The sequence below is a fragment of the Rosa rugosa genome, chromosome 2, assembly GCF_958449725.1.
Source record: "Rosa rugosa chromosome 2, drRosRugo1.1, whole genome shotgun sequence".
In the NCBI taxonomy this organism is placed as follows: Eukaryota; Viridiplantae; Streptophyta; class Magnoliopsida; order Rosales; family Rosaceae; genus Rosa; species Rosa rugosa.
The window spans coordinates 41,698,872-41,720,505 of record NC_084821.1 but is presented as its reverse complement, the minus strand read 5'-3'; the positions used below and the strand labels follow the sequence as shown (position 1 = coordinate 41,720,505).

Here is a 21,634-nt window from a genome sequence, read left to right as displayed (position 1 = left end):
TTGAATATATATATATATTTTTTTTATTCTCGTCAAAATCAAAACAAGGATTAGAAAGAGACCTCAGCTCTAATTTGAAACAATTGAAACCTCGTCCTTTGAATCTCTTACCACCTCTCTCAGTCCCTTTGATTCAAAACTAAAATCCAGCTCTCTCAATCATGTTGATTCAAAATTGAAAACCAGGATATTGCCTCTGATAAGAGCAATTGAAAAACCACGAAGTCTTGAAATCTAAGAACTGAGATCGACCTTCTTTTTGTGGGGTTATTCACTCGGTGATTGAACGATGAAGAAACAGAGAAAAATTGATGAAAAGAGAAAAGAGAGAGAATGTGGAGGGTGGTGGCTGTTACTTGGTTGCTGTTTGTCGAGAGAGAGAGAAGAAGAAGAAGAAAGGATCAGATCACCACACCATGAAGAATGGAATATAATAAAATGTGTGGCTGCTGTTTGTGGAGAGAGAGAGAAGGGATAGGTCATAGATGGGCAAGTGGGCTTCATAATTGAATACTGCTTCTATGTTTCCTTCATTTAATTAAATAAATATTCAATTAAATAAGTGTTTAGTTAAACAAAAGTTTAATAATATATATATATATATTCCTCCTCTTATTTTATTTTCCTATATATATATATAACATAAAAATTAAAAAAAATACAAAACCGCCTAGGCGCCACCTAGGCACCCGCCTAGGCGTCTGGGCGCTAGTCCCCTGTCCACCGCCCGACTAGCGCCTAGCTTTTTTTCGAACCTTGGAATAAATAGATTTTGTAGAGAGTCTTGGTATTATTTCAGGATATTCTCTTTTTGCTTATTGTAATTTGGGGTTCAGGCTCTACGTCCCCCCCTTGTATTCTGCAATTTCATTAATTAAGGCTTGAGGGCAGCCGCACCAGCCCATTTCAAAAAAAAAAAAAAAGATTAAAATGTGTGTTTAAAATTACTCTTGATTAAATTCGCAAAAGGGTGGTTCTATTCAGACATCCATATTTGCTATTTGCACCTTCTTTTATATTTTTGTACATCAAATTTCTAATTTTGCCCATATTCTTTTTTCACTTCCCATCTCCTCCACCTATCTTTCCGACCTAACATCTGTGATGACTGATGAAGCTACGGCCACCTCTCTCTCTCTCTCTCTCTCTCTCTCTCTCTCTCCCCCCCCCCCCCCCTCCCTCCCCGATGTCATCACCAAGCTCAACATAATTGATGGACCAAGATATTGATGGATGGGAAGATGAACTTTGATCAAATTCTCTAGGGGAAACAAAATCAGTTCGTCCGTCATGAACTAACTTTAAGAAACCAACGGTCTTAATTATGAATTTGTGGTTAGCAACCTCCACCATAAAATCAAGGGCTAAATACTGTTTAGTACCCTATGGTTTGAGTCCAAAATCAATTCAGTCCCTGAACTTTCAATTTCATCAAAAACACCCTCACACTATCATTTCTCATCCAATAGACCCCTCCGTCATGATTCCGTTAAATAGAGTTGTTAAGTAGCTGATGTGGCATGCCAACTTGGCACTGGTGGGGCCCACATGGTAGGCAAAATTCCTAAATTCTAAAATAAAATTTCAGAATTTTTTTTTTTTGAATGACAAAATTGTAGAAAATTTGAAATAACTGCAAAGGCTGACTACTACAAGAGATTCTGATCAACTTGGCAGCATTTTATGAGTAGCATGATACATACAAAGATGAGGAGAGAAAGAAAGAGAATCAGGATATGCGACGGGAAAGCAATGAGGCAGGAAAATTGAAATTGATTTTTTTTTTTTTTCAATTTTACTTAGGGGTACTACTAACATTAAATTTTTTCAAAAAAAATAAAATGACAAGTCTAAATAATAAATTTGGAGGTGTTTTAGGGAATCAGAAATTGGGAGGAAATTGCTGTGTATTCTCATTGATAATAGGGGTCTCTTTATATAGAGGTTTACAATGCATAGAATCTCAATCATACGAGTTCGGATAACTTCCGCAAACGATGCTACCAACATGTTTCTCGAAAGTGGAATTTAGGCAATGACTTAGTGAACAAGTCTGCCGCACTGTCCTCAAATTGAACCTAGTTCACTTTAATCTTGAGGAGAGTCTGTTGTTGCTGATTATGCTTGGTGTTGTCGCTTTTGATGTAGCCTTGCTTCATTTGTTCAAAACAAGCAACATTATCCTAAATGCTTGTAGGCTCATCTGTGGTAGACTTCAAACCACAACTGTTCGAACATGCGTAACTATGGATCCAATCCATATACATTCATGAACCACTTCGTGAAGAGTAATAATCTTTGCATTGTTCGAAGATATAGCGACTAGGGTCTATTATGTAGACCTCCAAGATATCACGGTCTTTACCCATGGTGAACACTTAACCAGTTTGGGAATGACCTTTGTGTGGGTCAGAGAGATACCCAATATCAGCAAAACCTTCCAAAACACATGTTGTTTTGGGATAGGGATAGAGGACGCAGGCCAGTGTTGGCGGCGTTCCTGGTGTGTGATGGGTCTGAATCCATCATCTCTCTGTAGGGATAGAACAAGCCCATATCAATCGTACATCTCAAGTACTGAAAGATATCTTTTACACCAATCCTAATGGCGTCGCGTTGGCGCAGAGCTATCTCTTAGCTAACAAGCTTACTGCAAATGAGATGTCCGATCTTGTGCATTTAGCTAAGTACAATAATGCGCCTATTGTACTAAGTAAGACACTTCTGCCTCTAGCACATCTTTGTCATCATCCTTTCGACGAAGAGGATCATTTTCAGGATCAAGACTACGGATGATCATGGGGGTGCTTGAAGGCTTGACCTTGTCAAAATGCCTAAGCATCTATCGACACGATGCTCAAGTTCCAAACCGAGACATAATCGTGTTCTCCCAAAATCCTTCATCTCAAACTCGGATTTCAAATGTTCAGCGGTTTCCCTTAACTCTTTAAGGGCTTCTAATGAAGATCATGTCCAACATGAACCGCGATAGAATCCGAAACTTGTTATGGAAACGCGTGGGCATATCTATTCCCAATCAAGTAGTCACTTTAGTGAGCATTTCAACCTCTTTGTAAACGCGCTCCGTGGTCTAAAGCTACTTGACTTGGGTAAATGAAGTTCACCATGAACCTTCATGTATATTCCGTATCTAGATCCCTATAGAGATACGTAGTGACCACATTTGTAAGCTGCATGTTCATTTATTCGGAAACTACCAAACTGATAGGGTAGTGGAGTGCAATGACATCCATTACGAGAGAATATGTCTCATCGTAATCGATTCCAGGGCGTTTTATGAGAAGCCTTGCGCCATAAGGCGAGATTACCATATCTTTTTCTCACTACGCTTTCTAATGAAGACCCATTAGTCAATAGGTTTTATGTCAGGAGGTGTTGGCATCACTGGCTCAAAAACCTTCCTCTTCGTTAGAGAATCCAACTTAACCTGGATCGCATCTTTCCATTTAGGCCAGATTTCTCTCTACGTTGGCATTCATTCATCAACGGAGCGTGGTTCGATGTCATCAGACTCAACAAACTCATGCGCAACGAAATGCGCAACTACATCATCAATCATGATAGAGTTTCTATCCCACGTCTCATGTACACTAGTGTAAGTTTCATAGAGCTCTATATTCTCAGGAATAGGTTCTGACGTTGAGGCGTCCCCCAACGATAACCATAACCCGGAAGATACTCATGAGACGGATTTTGAGTGTCGATGATCAAAGGATTGGAGTGTGCCAAAGTATCCTTCGAACCCACGGGCCTCCCACGCATCCTAGCTGGGGCCATGGCCTGTAACGCCAGAGTGCCACTCTCTTTGGCGTTGGCGCCATGCCTACCTCCGTGTAGGGTGGCGCTACGTCCTCTCGTAGGGACGTCCATCCTTGCAGGCATGTTTGCAGCATATTTGTGTGATCTCGTCACTTTAGTAGGGATCGAGATGAGACATAGTGGGGACAGGCCACGACAATTCCTGTCGTTCCTGCTGAACATCTGTGTTCTTATCTCCCCCTAACGACGGGAAAACTGTCTCATCAAAATGACATCCGCAAATCTAGCGGTAAGGAGATCGCCATGCAAGGGCATTAAGTGGCGGACGATTGTTGGAGTCTCAAATCCAACTGAGTTGCTCATTCGTCTGTAAGGACCCATTATAGAGCGCTGTGGCGGCGCAATTGGCACATAAATGGCACACTCAAAGATGCGTAAGTACGATACTTGTACCCAGTCACTAGCTGTAACGCAGAGGTAGATTGAGTGGCGGTGGGTCGTAGACGAATTAGCATAGCTGCATGCGATATTGCATCACCCCAAGCGGATATAAGGAAATTGGTGCGCATTACCAATGTCCGGACTACCATCGTAGTCGTTTCCGCGAGACCATTTAGGTGTGTTCATGGGAATATGATGTCCAACATCAGTCCCAATACAATAACCATCGAAAGTCTTCGATGTAAACTCTCTGGCATCGTCAAGTCCAATTGACGGAATTAGGATGATCCGGGGAGTGAGCCCGTTGTCATATGATATTTGCTAGGAGTGTAGCATAAGCAGCATTTACAAGTGGACAATGGCACAACACGTGACCAACGTGTTTGCGTGTCAACTAATATCATAAGATATTTAAACGTCCGCAAGTTGGTTGAACTAGTCCACAGAATCCCCACAGATTCTATGTAAGAACATAATGAGTATTTTCATATCCTTTGCATAGGACGGTCTCAGTCCTAATTTCCCTAAGGAACGGGCTTTGTAAAACGAGCGAGAGGCTTAAGAAGCAACCAATGAGAATTTTGGTTAGGCCTGAGCGTCTGAAACGCTAATCTGAAGCAAGTTGGTGATTGCAGCATCACCTGGGGCGCACCATGATGGACGCCATCCATGGCGTCATGGATAGGGACTAAACCCTAAATGCCATCACCATGATGGACGCCATCCATGGCGTCATGGATAGGGACTACGCCAGCCCTAGGCTGGTGGTGGACGGAGGCGGTGCCCTAGGCAGCAGCGTCGGTCACACTTAGTCTAGGAATTAACTTTTGATTCATGCTTCATTTCACTCGAGAGAAAAGATGTCCGTGTGAAGTCTTTTGTAGACGGATCATCATATCATGACTAGGATGATCTATCCTGTCGTGACAAAGCCAATATGTGTCTAAATCCAAGAGATCTTCTCTCATAACTTTTATTGGATTAATAGCTAGAATAGTGACATAGAGTCCACTAGAGAGACACATAAACTTCTCTAAGATGTGCCTTTGTTCGCAATCATTAAAGGTATTGCAAAGGAACTCATTTCCGTTCTCTACATGCATTTTCGCATGGAATTTGTTGGCTATTCATAGGGTACGATTTGTCCTAAGAGCGTAGAGAGTTTCTGTGACAGTAATCAAGGTGCCATTTGGCAAGTGGAACTTGGGCTATTCCATGTCCTTGAATTAATACTGATGGCCCAGCCATCGTAGTCACAAAGTCATATGCTCAGAATCAAAATGGAGTCATAATGAAAAGAACTCAAAATTTTATTCATAAGCCAACAGAGTACATCATTGTCTCTTAACCATTAGGAGAATCTAATCCAAATGCTAGCTAATGCAAAACAATGGTAGTCGTCTAACTTCTTTCGGTAATTCCAAAATAAATGTGACCAGGTGAGTAGAGAGATGTCGGTGGAGCAGGGCTTGCTTAAGTACCACTAATCTCAGAACCTTCCTAGACATCACACTTACTTTGGGTGAGCCTACTTTGAAGAAAGACTAAACCATTGGCATTTACTACAAAGTATATGGCAATTGCCTATTACATCTCTTGGAAAAATAAAGACTTAAACAAAATTGGCGATCTATTGATCCCAGCCAGATTTGTAGTCTTCAACCCTTCACTCTAGATCATCTTCTTGTTCCACATAGTGAGCTTCTCTTGCTTCACAATATGCTTTGTAGGCGGTGACAAGTTCTTCACGAGCTCTACAAATGTGTGCCCAATGATCAGACACTCCACATCGAGAACATACATCTCTTTACTCGAACTCCATTGATTGAGGCGCTTTGAAAGCGTCATTTAGATGGCTCTTAGTGTTGGTGGCGCCACCAACATGGCCAGAGATGTTGCCTCCCTCTCTCTTTCCACGTTTACCTCTTTGGTTTCGTGTTCGCCTATTTTGGCGGTTACCTTCCCAAGTAGAGCGATTATATGGACTAGAACGTCCAGAAGTATCCCTAAGATTAGGGTTTCACTCTTGGCGCTCTCTCTTAGAGGCGCGACTATAATTGGATTCCGGAATATGCTCTGTTTCCACGGATCTCGAATGATAGTTCTTCACAAGGATATTGTCATGCTTTTCAGCGACATTCATAGCTCCAATGAGCTCATGAAACCTTGTGATCCGTCTTGCATTAACATCGAATCGATAGTTCTTCGCAACCATCAATGCAGAGACGGGGAAGGTAGAGAGATCGAGTCTTCTCAATCAACATCGCATCTGTGATCTCTTTACCACAGAATTCCATTAAGGATTTAAAGCGAAGTGCTTCCGAGTTGTAGTCAAGAACTGACTTTAAATCACAGAAGCGGAGGCTATGCCATCTCACTTTTAGGTCAGGAAGCAGGGAGTCACGGACGTTGCCAAATCTTTCTTCGAGTGAGACCCAAAGCCTTCTGGGGTCTTCTTCATTCATACACTCGTACTGGAGCGAATCATCCATATGACGAGTCATTAGGATGATGGCTTTCGCCTTATTTGCCTCTAAGGCTGATCTATTTGCTTCCAAAGCTTGAGCTTGCTCAACAATTAGCACGTCCTGGCTAGGCTCGAGAATCGTATCCAGGATTCCATCGGCCTTGAGATGCTGGCGGACATCACGAACCCACCTGTGATATTCAGAGCCAGTTGTTCCCAATGGAGCAAAGTCCAATTTGTTCAGGTTACTCATCCTGAAAGAGAACAAGAAATTAGGGTTAGTTTCGGAGCGTGAAAGGCTACCACGAAAACATATTAAATTTCTGAGCGTAGTCGCTTCCAAGAAATTCGATTCCAAGAGGGGTTGGATTAGATCGAAACAATGATGTTTGCGGTCGATCGTTTTATCTCAACAAATTCTAAGTTTGGAGGACTCTACAAGCTTGGAGTGAGCACGAACCCCCACAGTTCGGCATAATTTGGTCTCCCCTATGATAAAGAAAGGGGGGGTAGAAGAAGGGAGGTTGCAAGTCCCCGAAAAAGAAGAGAAATTGAATTTAAAAACTCTAAAAAAACGGGAACGTTTAGTAAAAATTACCTCGAAATAGGTCGACGGAAAATTTGGCCTGAAAAAGTGGTCGGAAAAAGTCGTCGGAAAACTGCCGGAAAGTGGCCGGAAAAATCGCCGGAAACTGAGGGAAAGTGGTTGACCGGCGTTGACCAGAAGGTTGACCGCGTTGACCAGAGGGTTGACTGGAGGCTGACGTGGCAGGCTGATGTGGCTGTGCTGACGTGGAAGATGATGTGGCGGTGGGTCAGGTGTGTCAGTGGGCCGGGTCAGGTCAGTGGGCTTTTCTTCTTTGGGCTGGGCTCCATCGTCTTTCTTTCTGGGCCAAGCTTCTTCTCCCCTTTTTTTTTTCTTCTTTTTTTTCTTTTCTGCCAGTTCAAGATGCAGTTGCTCAGGTGGCCGGTTCACATCTTTTTAGGCCGGTTTTTGGACTTTTTCTTCCGGTTCCTGAAACTTTAGATCAACGGACTTCTGATACCAAAATTTGGTGGAAATTGGAGGTCCGGAAGATGGTGAACCGGTGGAATATTTGCTGCGAGTTGTATGGAGCTTCCGGTGGCCGGTTCGGTAGGTTTCCGGCCGGTTCTTGGGGTGCCGCCGCCGGTTCTGGACTCCTGGAATTAAGTTTTTCAAGGTGTGAGGTGGAGGCAGAAAAGTCTTCAAGGTTTTGTATTCGGATTCAAGGTTTTTAGCTTCTTGAATCAGGGTTTGGCTATTTGTTTCAGGGTTAGGGCTTCGTGCTGATAACGTGTTTTTGGGAATCAGAAATTGGGAGGAAATTGCTGTGTATTCTCATTGATAATAGAGATCTCTTTATATAGAGGTTTACAATGCATAGAATCTCAATCATACAAGGAAAGTAATCTTACATTGAATAGAAATCTAGATCCTTCTAATTTAACCCTATTACCACTAGGTCAAGTAACCTAGAGTTTGGACCAAACATAGAAAAGAGATTTCCTGTTTAATACAATTCGAAAACTACCATTCGAAAAAAAAAAAAAAAACGGAGACCGAAGACAGCACTCTACCGCAGTAAATACAACAACATCCCATTCCCCATCAAAACTTGCCTTGTAATATTTGGTCGGAGTGGTCCATGTGTATTCCCCTTATAGTTATCTCTCACAAGATTCCAAATGATTGCATCAGACTGACTTTCACAGTTGCTCAATTTGAGAGTATACAGTATTCGTGTTTCGTTCTCTTTTTCTTTCCTGAACGAAATGCTGTTAGTTTGAGTTGAGCACACATGCCCACTCCGCCATCGCCATCCGTCCAGTAGCTCAGTTCTCAACGCGTTTAGAAGATTTGAGGATGGGGTTTTCGGTGTTAGGATCATTTGGTTCTCATGTTTTTGTAAGAACTTCTCATCAGATACCTTTAACGATTCAATCGGTCATTGAAAGAGGGAGGCGCAACGTTAGTTTCAAGCTCTCAAGGTCGAGGGTTATGTCAAGCAAGTCTGAATTAGTTGACTTTGATGAGAGAACAAGCCCGATTGAGGTATGTAGTCTTCATCATTATGTGGTATTTGGTTTTGGGTTGCTGAAGATTATTAGTTTTTACATTGGTTTTTGCCAAGGTTTCGATTTTCTACTGAGGACAATAGAAATTAGTCCACTTTGTTCAACTATTGATGGAGTCCCACATTGAAAATTTGAAGTAGACAGGACAAATGTAGTGAGTTTCCAATAAATGCAGTAGTAAGAACTGTTTTTGCTAGATATATATTGATATTCGATACCCGTTTAAATTGAGATTTTCTTCAGTTTAATATACAACATACTCAATTCACCTGTATGATCAAATTAAAATGCAAAAACAATTAGAGATAGAATGATTGAATTAATTTCAGTTTTCAGTCTATGAGTTTTAAGTAGCATAGAATGGTGTTTGAGCCATTCCTGCTGCTGCTGACTTCTGGACTTTTACCTTTTTTTCTTTCATTCTGTTCTGGGTGATGGTGCAAGAAAAACACTTTAAAATGTGTAGGCTTAGCTCTTAACAGTATTTGTAGGCTTAACTGTTCTTAAAATATATGTGTGTGCTTAGCTCAGGACGATTTGATCTTTTATATAGTTTTGTTTCAGCATATCATGTACCCATTTGTTACTAATTTCATGATAGGAATATTGCCGACTGGCGACTGCTATGATTGTTCTGTTTCAACAGGATAACTACTAGTTATAGGAATACAATTTTGAAGGGCTTGTTTGCTTATGTTTCGTTCATTGTTGAAAGGTCAGGAAAGAGATAGAACGATGCTATGAACTGATACACAGACTTGGGAGAGGGGTCGTGTATTTGGGATCTTCAAGGATGGGACCTGATCATTCACATTATTTGCAAGTACTTGAGTTGGGTAGAGAGGTGAGTCAGAGATGTTTTGTCCTGCCTTGCTTGCAGTAGTACACGATCATACAAAAAGTATTTTTGTATAGCTGCTACCGCAGGCACATACAGTAGCTTTAAAACATGAAATGGGTTCTGGAATTAAGTTCTGAATAGCCAATTAATGAGATTTTCTTTTCCCAAACATCTTACTGAGCAGATTGCAAACCTTTTGGAATGTACTTCATGGACGGGGGCTGGTCCAGGGCTAATGGATGCTGCTACTAAAGGTGCTTTGCAAGCAGGAAAATCAGTTGGTGGATTTAAGATTGGTAAAGAAGCTGGCGAATGGACAGCGTCAAATTACCATCCTTACCTACCTTCAGAAGTTTATCTAACATGCAGGTAAAGATACACTTATTTGCTTGAAAGATTACCAATGCAGTTTCAAAATCCTGAAAAATTTAAGAAATGCTTTAAACTTGCAGGTTTTTCTCTGCTAGAAAACATGGGCTGGTAGATGCTGCAGTAAGAAGCAGTAGTGCTGATAGGACCGCAGTTGTTGCTCTCCCTGGTGGGATTGGTACTCTAGATGAAATTTTTGAGATATTAGCACTAATTCAGCTACAACGGATTGGATCAGAGCTTCCAGTTCCATTCTTGTTGATGAACTATGACTCGTTCTACTCAAAGCTACTCAACTTTCTTGATGATTGTGAGGATTGGGGTACTCTCTCCAAGGGAGAGGTTTCATCTCTGTGGAAGGTTTGTGATAGCAACTCAGAGGCTCTATCTTATTTGTCAGAGTTTTATAACCTACATGCTAGGGACAAAGGTAACCATGAGAAAGAATAGCTTAGTGCAAGCTGAACGATTTCTTGATAACATTTGGAGTTGATGAAGTGGTTGTCCGTATTTCCCATTAGCGTATCTGCAATATATGATAATGGTGTGAAAGCCTGTTGAGAACTTGACAACACTCAGTGTTTTTCTAAATATTGTTCGTTATGGACTAAACTTCATTTTGGAATCATATTCGAGTACTAACATCAAAAGGTAAGGGGATTTGCTTGAAAGGTTGGGGAAGAGACTAGGAAAGCTTCTGGCATTTATGGAAACTCTCAGAAGACGGTCATGAATGATCATGGAACGTTTGATGCTCAGGTCCTCGCCATTAGACTCGCAGTATAGCCCATGATTGAGTGAGCGAAGTTTAGGGGGTGTAGCAGTTCCGTTGCAATTATCCCAACTATGTAATTCTCTATACTGGGATATGTCTATATGCATGTATGATTGATTATTCTTGCATTGGAAGAACTGCCATTAATTATCGATGAGTTGCATTAAGCATTATCGTATTAACTGGTCAGAAACTACGATTTTGATTCTGATCATACAACCAAGGACTACGCACAATGTGATCCTGGTTTGCACAAACTGGTCCATAAATTGGACCTATAATACTGGAAATATAGGTTTAACTCTTTGTTCATATGAATTTAGATACTGTAATAAATAAAGTATTTGTTCCATTTTCATAAATATCAATAGAGTATTTGGTATTCATTCAACAAGTATCATTAGCACTACAACTTTGCATCCATCTCATTAGCACGACAACTTTGCATCCATCCTGCTAATCAGTTAAAAACTGTAAACTTTACCTAAGCTGATGTGGAGACAATCTAGACCTTTAGATCACTTCGAGCATCATGATTTTATGAATTTTAAATAACTTTACAACCCTACGATTTTAGAGGATTCGGATCCTTGAAGAAGAGGGCTGTTCGACACCTCCTCTAACGTCCTTCAAAAACTTGATCTTGATTTTCTTAAGCGTGGCGAGAGCCTCTTGCATATTTACTCTCTCTGCTTGTGAGTCTACTGAACAAGCAACAGCTAGTCTCATAACAGCTACTCTCTCCCTCTTGCTCACAAAAATCATGAATTCATGATCCTCCTCTATTCCAAGTAAAGTAGCATCCACAACTTTAACTACCGCCCCTGCATGTAATGAATTTGCAAAACATAGCTTTAAACTCATTTCCCCAGCGAAGATCTCATCAATTGGCTTCCTTCTTGTGAATGTCTCCATCACTACAATACCAAAACTATACACATCCCCTCTTCTGGTTACCATTCCTTCCATTCCATACTCTACACATATGTAAGTGAAAACAAAATAAATTAATTAGGGACAAAATATATATATTGAAAGATTAGCTAGTAAAATTACTGTAATTACCTGGAGCCATATAACCGATTGTGGCAAGGGTCATGGTTCGAGTCATAGAATCTCCTCCACCCAAGCTTTTTGCAATGCCAAAATCAGCAACATGTGCACCCATATCATAATCTAGTAATACATTGCTGGGCTTCAAATCACAATGGACAATAGGTGTTTCATAACCATTATGAAGGTACTCCAATGCCGACACAACATCAATCAATATATTCAACCTCTGAAAGGTGTTCAAGGAAAAGTTCTGAAAGGTGTTCAAGGAAAAGTTCTGAAAATACAACCATTTGTCAAGACTCCAGTTAGGCATGTAGTTCAATACGAGAGCTTTGAAACCAATCTGGCCGCAACAACTGATGACTTTGACGAGATTTCGGTGACGAATATTGCTTAGCATTTCACATTCAGTATCAAAACTTGCGAATGCCCCTTCTAACTGTAAATTGAAAACCTTTATGGCAACCTCCATACCGTCTGACAGTGTTCCTTTGTATACTGAGCCAAAACCCCCATCTCCAAGTAAGCTGCATTCGGTGAATCCATTTGTCGCCCTTAGAAGTTCTTGGTATGAAACTCTTCTCCATAGAAGTTGAGGCAAGAAGGTAGTCTCTGTTGCAGCTTCACCTTTTTCTTTCTCTGTAAGATCAATATCCAAATGGAGGTCACTAGAAGCAGTGCTAACAAGATCCCCGGAATCACATACTTGAATATAGATATACCAGTTTTCCTTCTACATGCTGAAACTTGAAATAGGAATGCACCACATAGTCCATGGTTAGAAAGAAATGATTCACCAGAGAAGTTTTTGAAAGGCCCGCCTGTCGGAATTTCTCCCTGAAGTCTGTTAAAAGAAAAATTTAGATATTGGAGAGATGAGAGTGCTTCAAGAGACTTTGGAATAACTCTCAGACAAGTGGCTTTCAGATAAATCTAAGGATTCCAGGCTTAGCGAGTTGCCAAGTGAACTTGGAATTGGGCCTTCAAGACTGTTTGGAATACTAACAGATATATGCTGCTTGGAATACTACCAGATAAATAGTTGTCTGATATATCTATGATTCTATATATGTGGCAACTTTCATACTATCAATAGTTCAATACCTTCTGAGAGTGGTCCAATTAGAGAATTGGATGACATGTCTAATTGCATGATATCTGTCAATCTCCACAAGGTAGATGGTATTATAGAAGTTAACAAATTGGGCCCTAAATAGAGACTTAGTGTTTGGCCTAGATTACCCAAACATGAAGGTATTGAACCAGAGAGTTGATTAAAACCCAAGATCAATGAAACCAGGTTTTTTAGCTGACAAAGTTCGTCTGGAATGTATCCTTGCAATTTGTTTTTATATCCATACAGACCTTGGAGATTATGTAATCTTCCTACTGAGGTTGGAATGCTCCCACTCATAAGATTGTAGTCCAAAGCTACGAGTGTCAAGCTGCTCAAATTGCCAATATCATTTGCAATGTAACCTCTCAAGCTGCAATTGCTTAGCTTAATGGTCTCAAGTGATGTAGAGAGATTCCTAAAGGAAATGGGAAGTGGAGCCTTTAATGGATTGCTCGGGGAAGGCTAGTATCCACAATTTTCTAAAATTAGCCAAACAAGAGAGAAAATTCTTTCTGGAGCCGAAGTATCAATAGCTAAATTATTGTGGCCTAAGTTAAGTCGCTCAAGGTTTGTTAAGGCACAAAGCGAGCTAGGAATAAAACCAGAAAATGAGTTGCTGACCAGGTCTAAGTTTGTGATTTTAGAAACATTAGAGATGTATTCGGGGACTCTACTGAGTTTATTTGCTCCTACGAGGAGCTCTTGTAGGTTTGGAAGATCAAGGCCTATATTTGCTGGGAAGTTACCTGAGAACTGGTTGCTGTCAAGTGATATTATTGATCTTGTGGACATATTGAAGATTGAGGTTGGGATGAGGCCACTGAGATTATTACCACCCAGGACAAATTCCTCTAAACATGGAAGATGACCAATCTCATTTGGTATGGTACCTGCATGAACAAATAATTATATGATCAGCACCCAAGTTTAGTTTTTTCACTTTCTTGGCCCTTGGCATTCTTAAATTAATATTTTATGGATTAATATTGATGTTTCAAATCACTTCTGCTATATGAATCGATGGAATCTAACCGCAGTATACTAGTTGATTGGTTTCTTCATACATATTACAATGTGTTTGTAACTTTGTATACTCGTAACAAAAATTAACCGGTTTTAGAGTCAGTTCAAAAATTGATTACTACAGATAGAAAATTACTATATGTACGCTGATTATATACCTGTCAAATAGTTGGAGCCAAGGTAAATCGTCTTTATCTGAGTTAAGTTCCCAATATCTTTGGGTATGCTCCCGCTGATGTTATACCCCATCGATAATACAAGAAGATGTTTGCACTGCGACCATTTGGATGGAAGTTGGCCGTCAAAATTGTTGTTAGACAAATACAAACCTTGAAGGTTCGGAAGATGTTGGCACATATTGTCTGGAACACTACCATTCAAATTGTTTGTAGATAGAGCCAGAAGATTCAGAGAAGACATGTTGAACACAGCCAGGGGAACATGCCCTTCAAGGGCATTAAATAGCACACTCAACTTCTCCAACTGATTCAGAGTGCCAATCTCTTTTGGAATTTCTGAAAAAGTTAATCGACATATATACTAAAATCATCTGCAAGTACTATTTCTCATAACTCTTTTGAAATTATTACCTTTGCATGGTGTTCATTGGTAATGCTCCAACCATACCATCATGAGCTAATTTTTTGAGTGGTGGTTGCAGCATCAAGTTGTCGGTGCTTGCTTTGCGTTTATCTTGATTGAAAGGAAAAACGTTAAGCACAAGATTGCTATGGGAAAGTGTAGATGTTAATATATTAAGTTAAATGAGGTAACAATCTTGGCAACCTTCATAGCTAGATGCTAAGCAAGCAACAAGGTAAACCTATGTATATATGTTACATCTCTAAGCTGATTGGTCTCATGAAGTATATCTAAAGGAACATCAACAAAGACTAATCTGAACATTGGTTCCAATTAACAGGACACTATAATTATTATTGATTGGAAGCTGCTGAAATCACACCTCATTTCTCATCAATTCTACATACACACAAAACCTACATGCACATAACTACTGGTGACGAAGCATACACAAAACGCATCTACCATGCATGCTTTTCTGCTCTTACTATATGATGGCCTCATCTTCTGGGTGGTTTACATACAGTGTACCCTAGCACATACACACATTACCCCTCCCCGCCCTAAATCATCCTCCAAAGACACATTATTACAAGACGAAGATCCTTTATTGCCCCATTAGAAGTCAACCTTCAGGTTCTCTTAAATACATCCTCAAATAAGATCTTTATCATCCAAAGTGCATAGATATAACACTAGACATGTCAAAATCATAACACAAAGAGTGTTATATTGGATGAACTCATATCCAGGCACGTATCTTAGCAGTTAATCAAGTTAAAGGAAGGCATACTTGTCATTGTTGTTGCAATCCTTCCATTGCACTTCCAAACAGGATGAGCTGGAGCAGACAGCAAACTGTGGAACATCTTGAGCCGGTCATGCATGCATTGGCCAGCTGCACGCTATAAACAGTTTAGTTAGATCCATGTTTGATTTGATAGAAAAACCATTAACACAACAATAAAGTTCAGATTGAATTATGAACTAACCAGCAAAGGCCCCATAGACACGCCAAGCTTCATGCCTCTTTATCTCATTCTTTTGCTTCTCAAGTATCATTTCTGGCTCAAGAAGTTGCATATACGAATCGAGATTTGGTAGTATAAGTAAGCGAACCTGTTCAAAGTCAAAAAGTGTAGCAATTGCTTAAAACAACACAAAAAGGAAAAGGTGTTTCTGCTAGGAATAGCAGAAGCCCACTCAGACAATGCAAGCAGCTACAACTAAGACTACACAAGAATGTGCTAATACATCAATAGTGCAGCCTTGGTAGAAAATTCATCTAATACAAAAGCATTTTAGGAGAGAATACCACATTGGGACCAAGAGCTGCTAGCCCTTGAATTGCGCCATAATGTTGGGGTAATGCTTTGGTTGGGTCCAAGAAGGCGTGAAGCAAAGTCCTTGTCAAACGTGGCTGAAGATTATGACAAAAATGTCTAAATCTGCAAAAATACATTGCTCATGGTTAGAAACTATTCAAACGAAAACAAATTTGAAATACTTAGAATTCCAAAGGCGGGCCGGGTCTCTACATTCTCCAACATGCCCCCTCCCATGGGGGCACGTCCAACGAACTTTTACATTGGAATTCATAGGGCCCAGCACACAAATGGTTGGAGCTCCTATACCATGTTAGAGTTAGAGCATCCAAGCTCAAACCAATTGGGAATGGGTGGAGAGGCCTCAATCTGGGAATCTATACTCTCCAATAGTAATACATACATATAGTCTACCTTGACACTCACACACATCAGAATCTCATTAGTTTGAAGTCTTGTTCTCATTCCATGTAAAAAATTGCAAGGGAAGATTGATCGGAGTGTCAGACTATGCTTTCTTAAAATTGGTCGCAGATCAGGTTTGTGTGAACATGGTTCTTGGTTTATTGAAACGAGCCCGACTATAACGTACATTTGTAATGTATATATTTCCATGTATAAATCAATTAAAAGATCATGATATATGCCCACCTTTACCTTATATGTTTCTAAATTGACCTTCCGACAATAAAGAGAAGATTTGCCAGTGCAGAATGGATGAATGAAACATGATTAATTAAATTGAAACTAATGATCATACTTCTTTGGAGCACACTTATCTACCTCAATAACTTGCAAATGTATTTGCAGAACAGTGTTTCATATGATTTTGTCTCAAACAAAGAAATAAACTTAACAAAAAGAGAATCTTCACCTTTTGCAGATTGAAGAAACCAGGTTGGCAGTAAGGTTTCTAAGTTCCCAGTGATTGTCAGTATATCTATTCCCTAGTCTTTTTGCAACAAGGCAGGTAATAACAGAAGGCATCAATTGGTGTAGCGTGAAGAAATTACCAAATTAGATGGATACAAATTCACTTGAAATTAAGCATATAAATTTCAAATACATAAACTGGTCATTATTGATGAAATTTGGTCATATTCCTTGTACTTCAAAAGTTCAGTTTTATGTCGCCCCCATTGCAAAATTCTACTATTAATATAATAATGGAACCGGGCGTGGGGCTGGGTTCCAAACCCCCTTCGAAAAAAGAAAAAAAAAGTTGATAAAAGGGAGTGCTTACATAAGGTTCAACATGTATGTGAGGATTTTGAAGAAGGCTCCGGACAAGACCCATTAAAGCAACTAGGAGGAGAAAATTATTCAAATTGCGTGTAACCCGAGATGATCACAGGAAAACACTGCCACAAATAAGTAACATATAGTAATGAGTCCAATTTGGAGTTATCATCTCAGGATTACCTCATCAGCAACAAGCACGTAAAGTAAGGAACCAACGGATGGAGCCCTGAATCTGTTGCCAAGCTCACTAATGCTTCTTCAAAAAGGGTTGAGCTAGACCTTTGATTGAGCCCTATGATCTTCTCAAAGTAAAGCTGCAGAAACCACAGAGAAATTATGGCACTAAATTGTTATTTTCTGAAAAAGCCATACAGAACATGGAAAGAGAGATACCTGAAGTTCCCTTGATAGTACATGCTTAATGGGCAATTTAACGACTACAGGAAGTCCATCTTCCTTGTATTCAGATTTTTTGACATCAGACTATACAGCAAGCGCTAAAAAGAAAACCAGAATACCAATCCAAATTAGAAGTTTAAAGTATAAAGAACATAAAACTTCAGAAGGCAACACAAATATTACATCATCACTGATCAGAGAAGTATGTGACTAAACAGGTTTTATGTATATATGCAAATGATAATTCATGGTATGATGCCTGCCTCAGCATGGTAGACTAGGATAATAATTTGGTAAAAGATCAAATCCCTCATTTAGCCAAGAAACCTTGCACCTAAGTTTAGGCAGGATACCTTCAACTGGAGCATTTTCTGGAATTGCAGGTTGAAAACCTTCGATTGCCAGCCAGTGAGCAGTAACGGATACATCAAATGGTGCTTTTGGCAAAGGTGCCTCAATCACCTGTATGTATCATGTGATACGTATAATGTGAGAATACGTATAATGTGAGAAGTTAAGAAAATTGTTAAAATTAGCATGGAAAATCATGTTAAAAGTTGTCAATAAGTTCTTACATCTTTAAATTCAACATCCTTGTCATCTATGCAGAACAAATCCCTATGTCCAGCAGCTCTCTTGAATCCCAAAGGATCTCCAGAACCAAAGCCATATATTGGCTAAGGCAGGTAGAAGACGAGCAAACTATTATTCTTTTTATGAGATAGTATGATGTGAGCCTAGATAAATAGACCAGAAACTGAAAGTAAACCCTAAACCATAAACACTGCAAAGGAAGTTGCATCTGAATAACAACACAGCTTACCTCCACATTTCTTAATTTAAGTGCGCGATCCACATCATCGGTTGTCAGAACAGTCCGTCTCGACTGTCGCATGCATTTGATGGCCTCCTGCATTTTAAGATTCAAATACTTTCACCAATTGCTACTTTTATTGAATCGTGTAACGATGCATTCCTCACAAACTCCTCACAATTAATACTTAATCAACACTACCTTAATAGCATTTTAGGCACATAAGCGTTTGCACTGTTAAACATTTGGATATGTCTAATTCCTATATCCAAACCTAATGCTAAACTAAAGCTAGTTCTTTCCGGTTTTTGAGACAACAACAATGTTGAACCAAAACACAACACCACACAAAATTAAGAAACACAAACTTATCATATAACCACAACAACATGGGCATACCTGCATGATCTCGCGAATCCGGTACTCGACATCTGGGGTGAGAGCAAGTGCAACATCAGGAGACAAATTGGTAATGCCAATGCTCTGTGCGACTGTGCTACGACCTCAATTGCTTCTTTAGGCACGTTGCTCATCCTAGGTTTTGTGGGTAATCTTTCTTTCACTCAATTAATCTTCATAGCAAGAACCCACTTAGTTAGAAGCTGAGTATGTTATTTCTAGCAATATGAATGAAAGAAAATTCCAAGAACTCATCTGGGTCAGCTTCATATGATGATATTACCTAAAGTAGGCCTGGCATTTAAATCCGTAACCCGTGAACCCATATGATGATCCTCTAGGTGATCCGTGAGGATCTGACCGTTGAATCTTCGTATAATTTTGAGAGGATGAACCTAAGGGCGATCCGTGAGGATCTGACCGTTGGATCATCATATAAATCGGTAAAGATGATCCTCTAGGTGATCCGACCGTTGGATCTTCGTATAATTTTGAGAGGATGAACCTAAGGGCGATCCGTGAGGATCTGACCGTTGGATCATCGAATAAATCGGTAAAGATGATCCTCTAGGTGATCTGTGAGGATCCGACCGTTGGATCGTCGTATAATTGTGATTTGTGAATTATTTTTTGTCAAAAAAGGAAAGGAAAAAAAATCTAAAAAGATAGAAAATAAAAAATTTCAAAATAGAAAACCAAAAAAGTTCATATAGAGAAAATGGCAAATGCGGGGTTATATACATAAGTCTTAATTGGTTTTAGTTGCTTTGATAAAAAGTTTTAAAAAAAAAAAAATGTTTACGGGTATTAACGGGTTCCAACGGATAACCCACAAACCCGCCGGGTTTAGCCCGCGAAACCCGTTAAGCTAATGGGTTCTTACCGGGTCGACCCGTTAAGAACTCGGCCCGTTAAGAACCCGCACGGTACCCGCACTATACCCGCACGTTGCCAGGCCTAACCTAAAGTAAGTCCGAGTTATGGATTGAGTGGTAGTGATGGAGGACTGCCGGTGATGGAGTTGCAGGCCCAGAGAAGAGACATGGTTCGGAATTTTGGGCCTACGAGGAAGGAACGAATGAACTAAATTTCCCCGTGTTTCTTTCTATTTTTACATTTCAGGAGCTGTGGGGGATCAATCTCGTATTTTTACATTAAAAGAAGGAAGAAAAAAAATACACTTTTAATCACTCAATTTTCGCTTGAGCGATACTTTGGTCACTCACATTTATAAAATTTCACTTTAGTCACTCATCTTTAACTCGGACTATCACTTTAGTCCGTCGGTGTATTTTTCCGATAAAAAAGTCACATGACACCTCATGCACATGCCATTTTTTCAGAATTATTCTTGTCCCTTCACTTTTTATTCCTCATTTTCCTCTAACCCTTCACAATTCCCTAGAAAATCTATGGCTTCCCTCTAATTTTCATCCCTTCTCCTTTCCCTTCGACCTGCCATGTTAATCAGTATAGTATATTCATCTATGTAAGTTATCTGATGATGAGATTAAAAAAGACTCTTCACCCTAGCTAGAAACAACCAGTGAAACTAATTAGCATGCAACACCATAATCACACACCAACCAGTAAAAGCATGCAACCTTTATCTCAAAGACAACCCAGCTGAGTTAGTAGAATGAAATTGTAGCGTATGCTGACAAACTCAAGTAGACAGCAAAAAATTCAGAGGGAGAAATTAAAAAAATGATGTGTGAGTGTGATTTTGAAAGAGCACATACAATTGCTTTAACATCTTAAGAGCATAAAACCTCCCAGTCCCGCATGTTTGGTAATTCTCCACTGATTTCAATTCAGTGGGAAGAAATGGATGAGCGTGCCACAGATCAAAGCGTTCCTACAACCAATAGATTAAGAATAAAAGATATGAGGATAGGTAAAGGAATGAAAACTTTTCAAAGTTTACATGATTAATTTTATAACTAGAAACGTACCAATGTTTAATCCCATCCAGTGATGAGGCACTCAGTTTCGTCATCCACACGAACTAATTTCATGAACACATCAAATGAAACATGGAGAACAGAAAAGGGTTTCTCTTTGTCTAGTCTCTTCTTGATCGACCTGTGTTATACACACACAAAAACAATTATTATAATCTCTTTTTTTGCAAGTTAAACTTAGAACGGTGGTAATATATAGATGCTCTTATACCTTTTCATGTACATGTTTCTGCATTGCATTAAGCGCATCAACTACTCATGCTTTTATACAGACTTTGTTAGGAGTTATCTTGAACATCTTATCAGGAGTCTCATCATTTCCTGGTACATGAAACAAGCAGAATAATAAGTACAAACTCATGTAGAACTATATTTACGTGTAAGAAAAGAAAACAGAAACAAAAAGAATTGGAGGCTTTACTTATAAATTCAATACTTGTGGTCCTAGAATCCCAAGCAGCAACAACACAATCCTCACAAAAAAGGGCCAAAGTAGTTGTTCCCATAGGCAACTCCTTTATCTCTCGCTGTCGAGAATTCTGTTTTCTGTTATCCAACTTCAGTGATAAACAAACAGATGCATCAGAAAACGAAGAAACTATATATTCATGGTGATCGAGAAAATACGGATGCATGCAATCTTTCTCATTATTGTTGTTTTCAACATATGATTAAAATCAAAATCAAAGTGTTTAAGGTCGCTTATATGTTTCCAGGCTTTTGAGATTTCAACTAAGAAAAACTAAAGAAGTAAAAGATATATATGATGAAAGTTTTGAAACGGTTTGCGCAAAACTAACATAAAAAAGTACGGGTGTTAATCTCCTATCTAGAATTTCAAATTTAGAGGAGGAATTACCTATATATTTTGCGAATTCTAGACAATAGTTTACAGTTATAGCAAAACAATAGAACTGCAACCAAGCAAAAAAAATAAAATAAA

General features: G+C 39.5%; 2 protein-coding genes and 1 pseudogene across 3 annotated transcripts; 1 reads left to right on the top strand and 2 right to left on the bottom strand.

The window, feature by feature from the left end:
- The first annotated feature begins 8,350 nt into the window (after positions 1–8,350).
- LOC133733958 (probable cytokinin riboside 5'-monophosphate phosphoribohydrolase LOGL10) lies at positions 8,351–10,898 on the top strand. 2 transcript variants are annotated; one of them, XM_062161613.1, is made up of 4 exons: positions 8,351–8,762; positions 9,501–9,629; positions 9,811–9,995; positions 10,079–10,898. In XM_062161613.1, the coding sequence occupies exons 1-4, from the start codon at positions 8,574–8,576 to the stop codon at positions 10,443–10,445; spliced, it is 870 nt and encodes a 289-aa protein (XP_062017597.1). In that variant the 5' UTR covers positions 8,351–8,573; the 3' UTR covers positions 10,446–10,898. The 2 variants fall into 2 exon arrangements, with proteins under 2 accessions (XP_062017597.1, XP_062017599.1); XM_062161615.1 differs by having other exon boundaries at positions 8,598–8,762; positions 9,506–9,629.
- Positions 10,899–11,239: 341 nt separating this feature from the next.
- On the bottom strand, positions 11,240–14,386 carry LOC133730773 (receptor kinase-like protein Xa21). Its single transcript, XM_062158299.1, has 7 exons — positions 14,125–14,386; positions 13,565–13,833; positions 13,192–13,405; positions 12,914–12,984; positions 12,549–12,759; positions 11,836–12,465; positions 11,240–11,747 (listed from the first exon to the last, which is right to left on the bottom strand). The coding sequence occupies exons 1-7, from the start codon at positions 14,384–14,386 to the stop codon at positions 11,344–11,346; spliced, it is 2,061 nt and encodes a 686-aa protein (XP_062014283.1). The 3' UTR covers positions 11,240–11,343.
- On the bottom strand, positions 12,408–19,841 carry LOC133733957 (transcription initiation factor TFIID subunit 6b-like; annotated as a pseudogene).
- Positions 19,842–21,634: the final 1,793 nt, after the last annotated feature.

Coding starts and splice junctions, on each gene's coding strand:
- LOC133733958 (XM_062161613.1), top strand. CDS start 8,574: ATGGGGTTTTCGGTGTTAGGATCATTTGGTTCTCATGTTTTTGTAAGA. Junction 8,763..9,500: donor AGAGAACAAGCCCGATTGAG/GTATGTAGTCTT, acceptor CATTGTTGAAAG/GTCAGGAAAGAGATAGAACG. Junction 9,630..9,810: donor TACTTGAGTTGGGTAGAGAG/GTGAGTCAGAGA, acceptor CTTACTGAGCAG/ATTGCAAACCTTTTGGAATG.
- LOC133730773 (XM_062158299.1), bottom strand. CDS start 14,386: ATGTCTTCTCTGAATCTTCTGGCTCTATCTACAAACAATTTGAATGGT. Junction 12,985..13,191: donor AAGATTACATAATCTCCAAG/GTCTGTATGGAT, acceptor GGAGATTGACAG/ATATCATGCAATTAGACATG. Junction 11,748..11,835: donor AATCGGTTATATGGCTCCAG/GTAATTACAGTA, acceptor ACATATGTGTAG/AGTATGGAATGGAAGGAATG.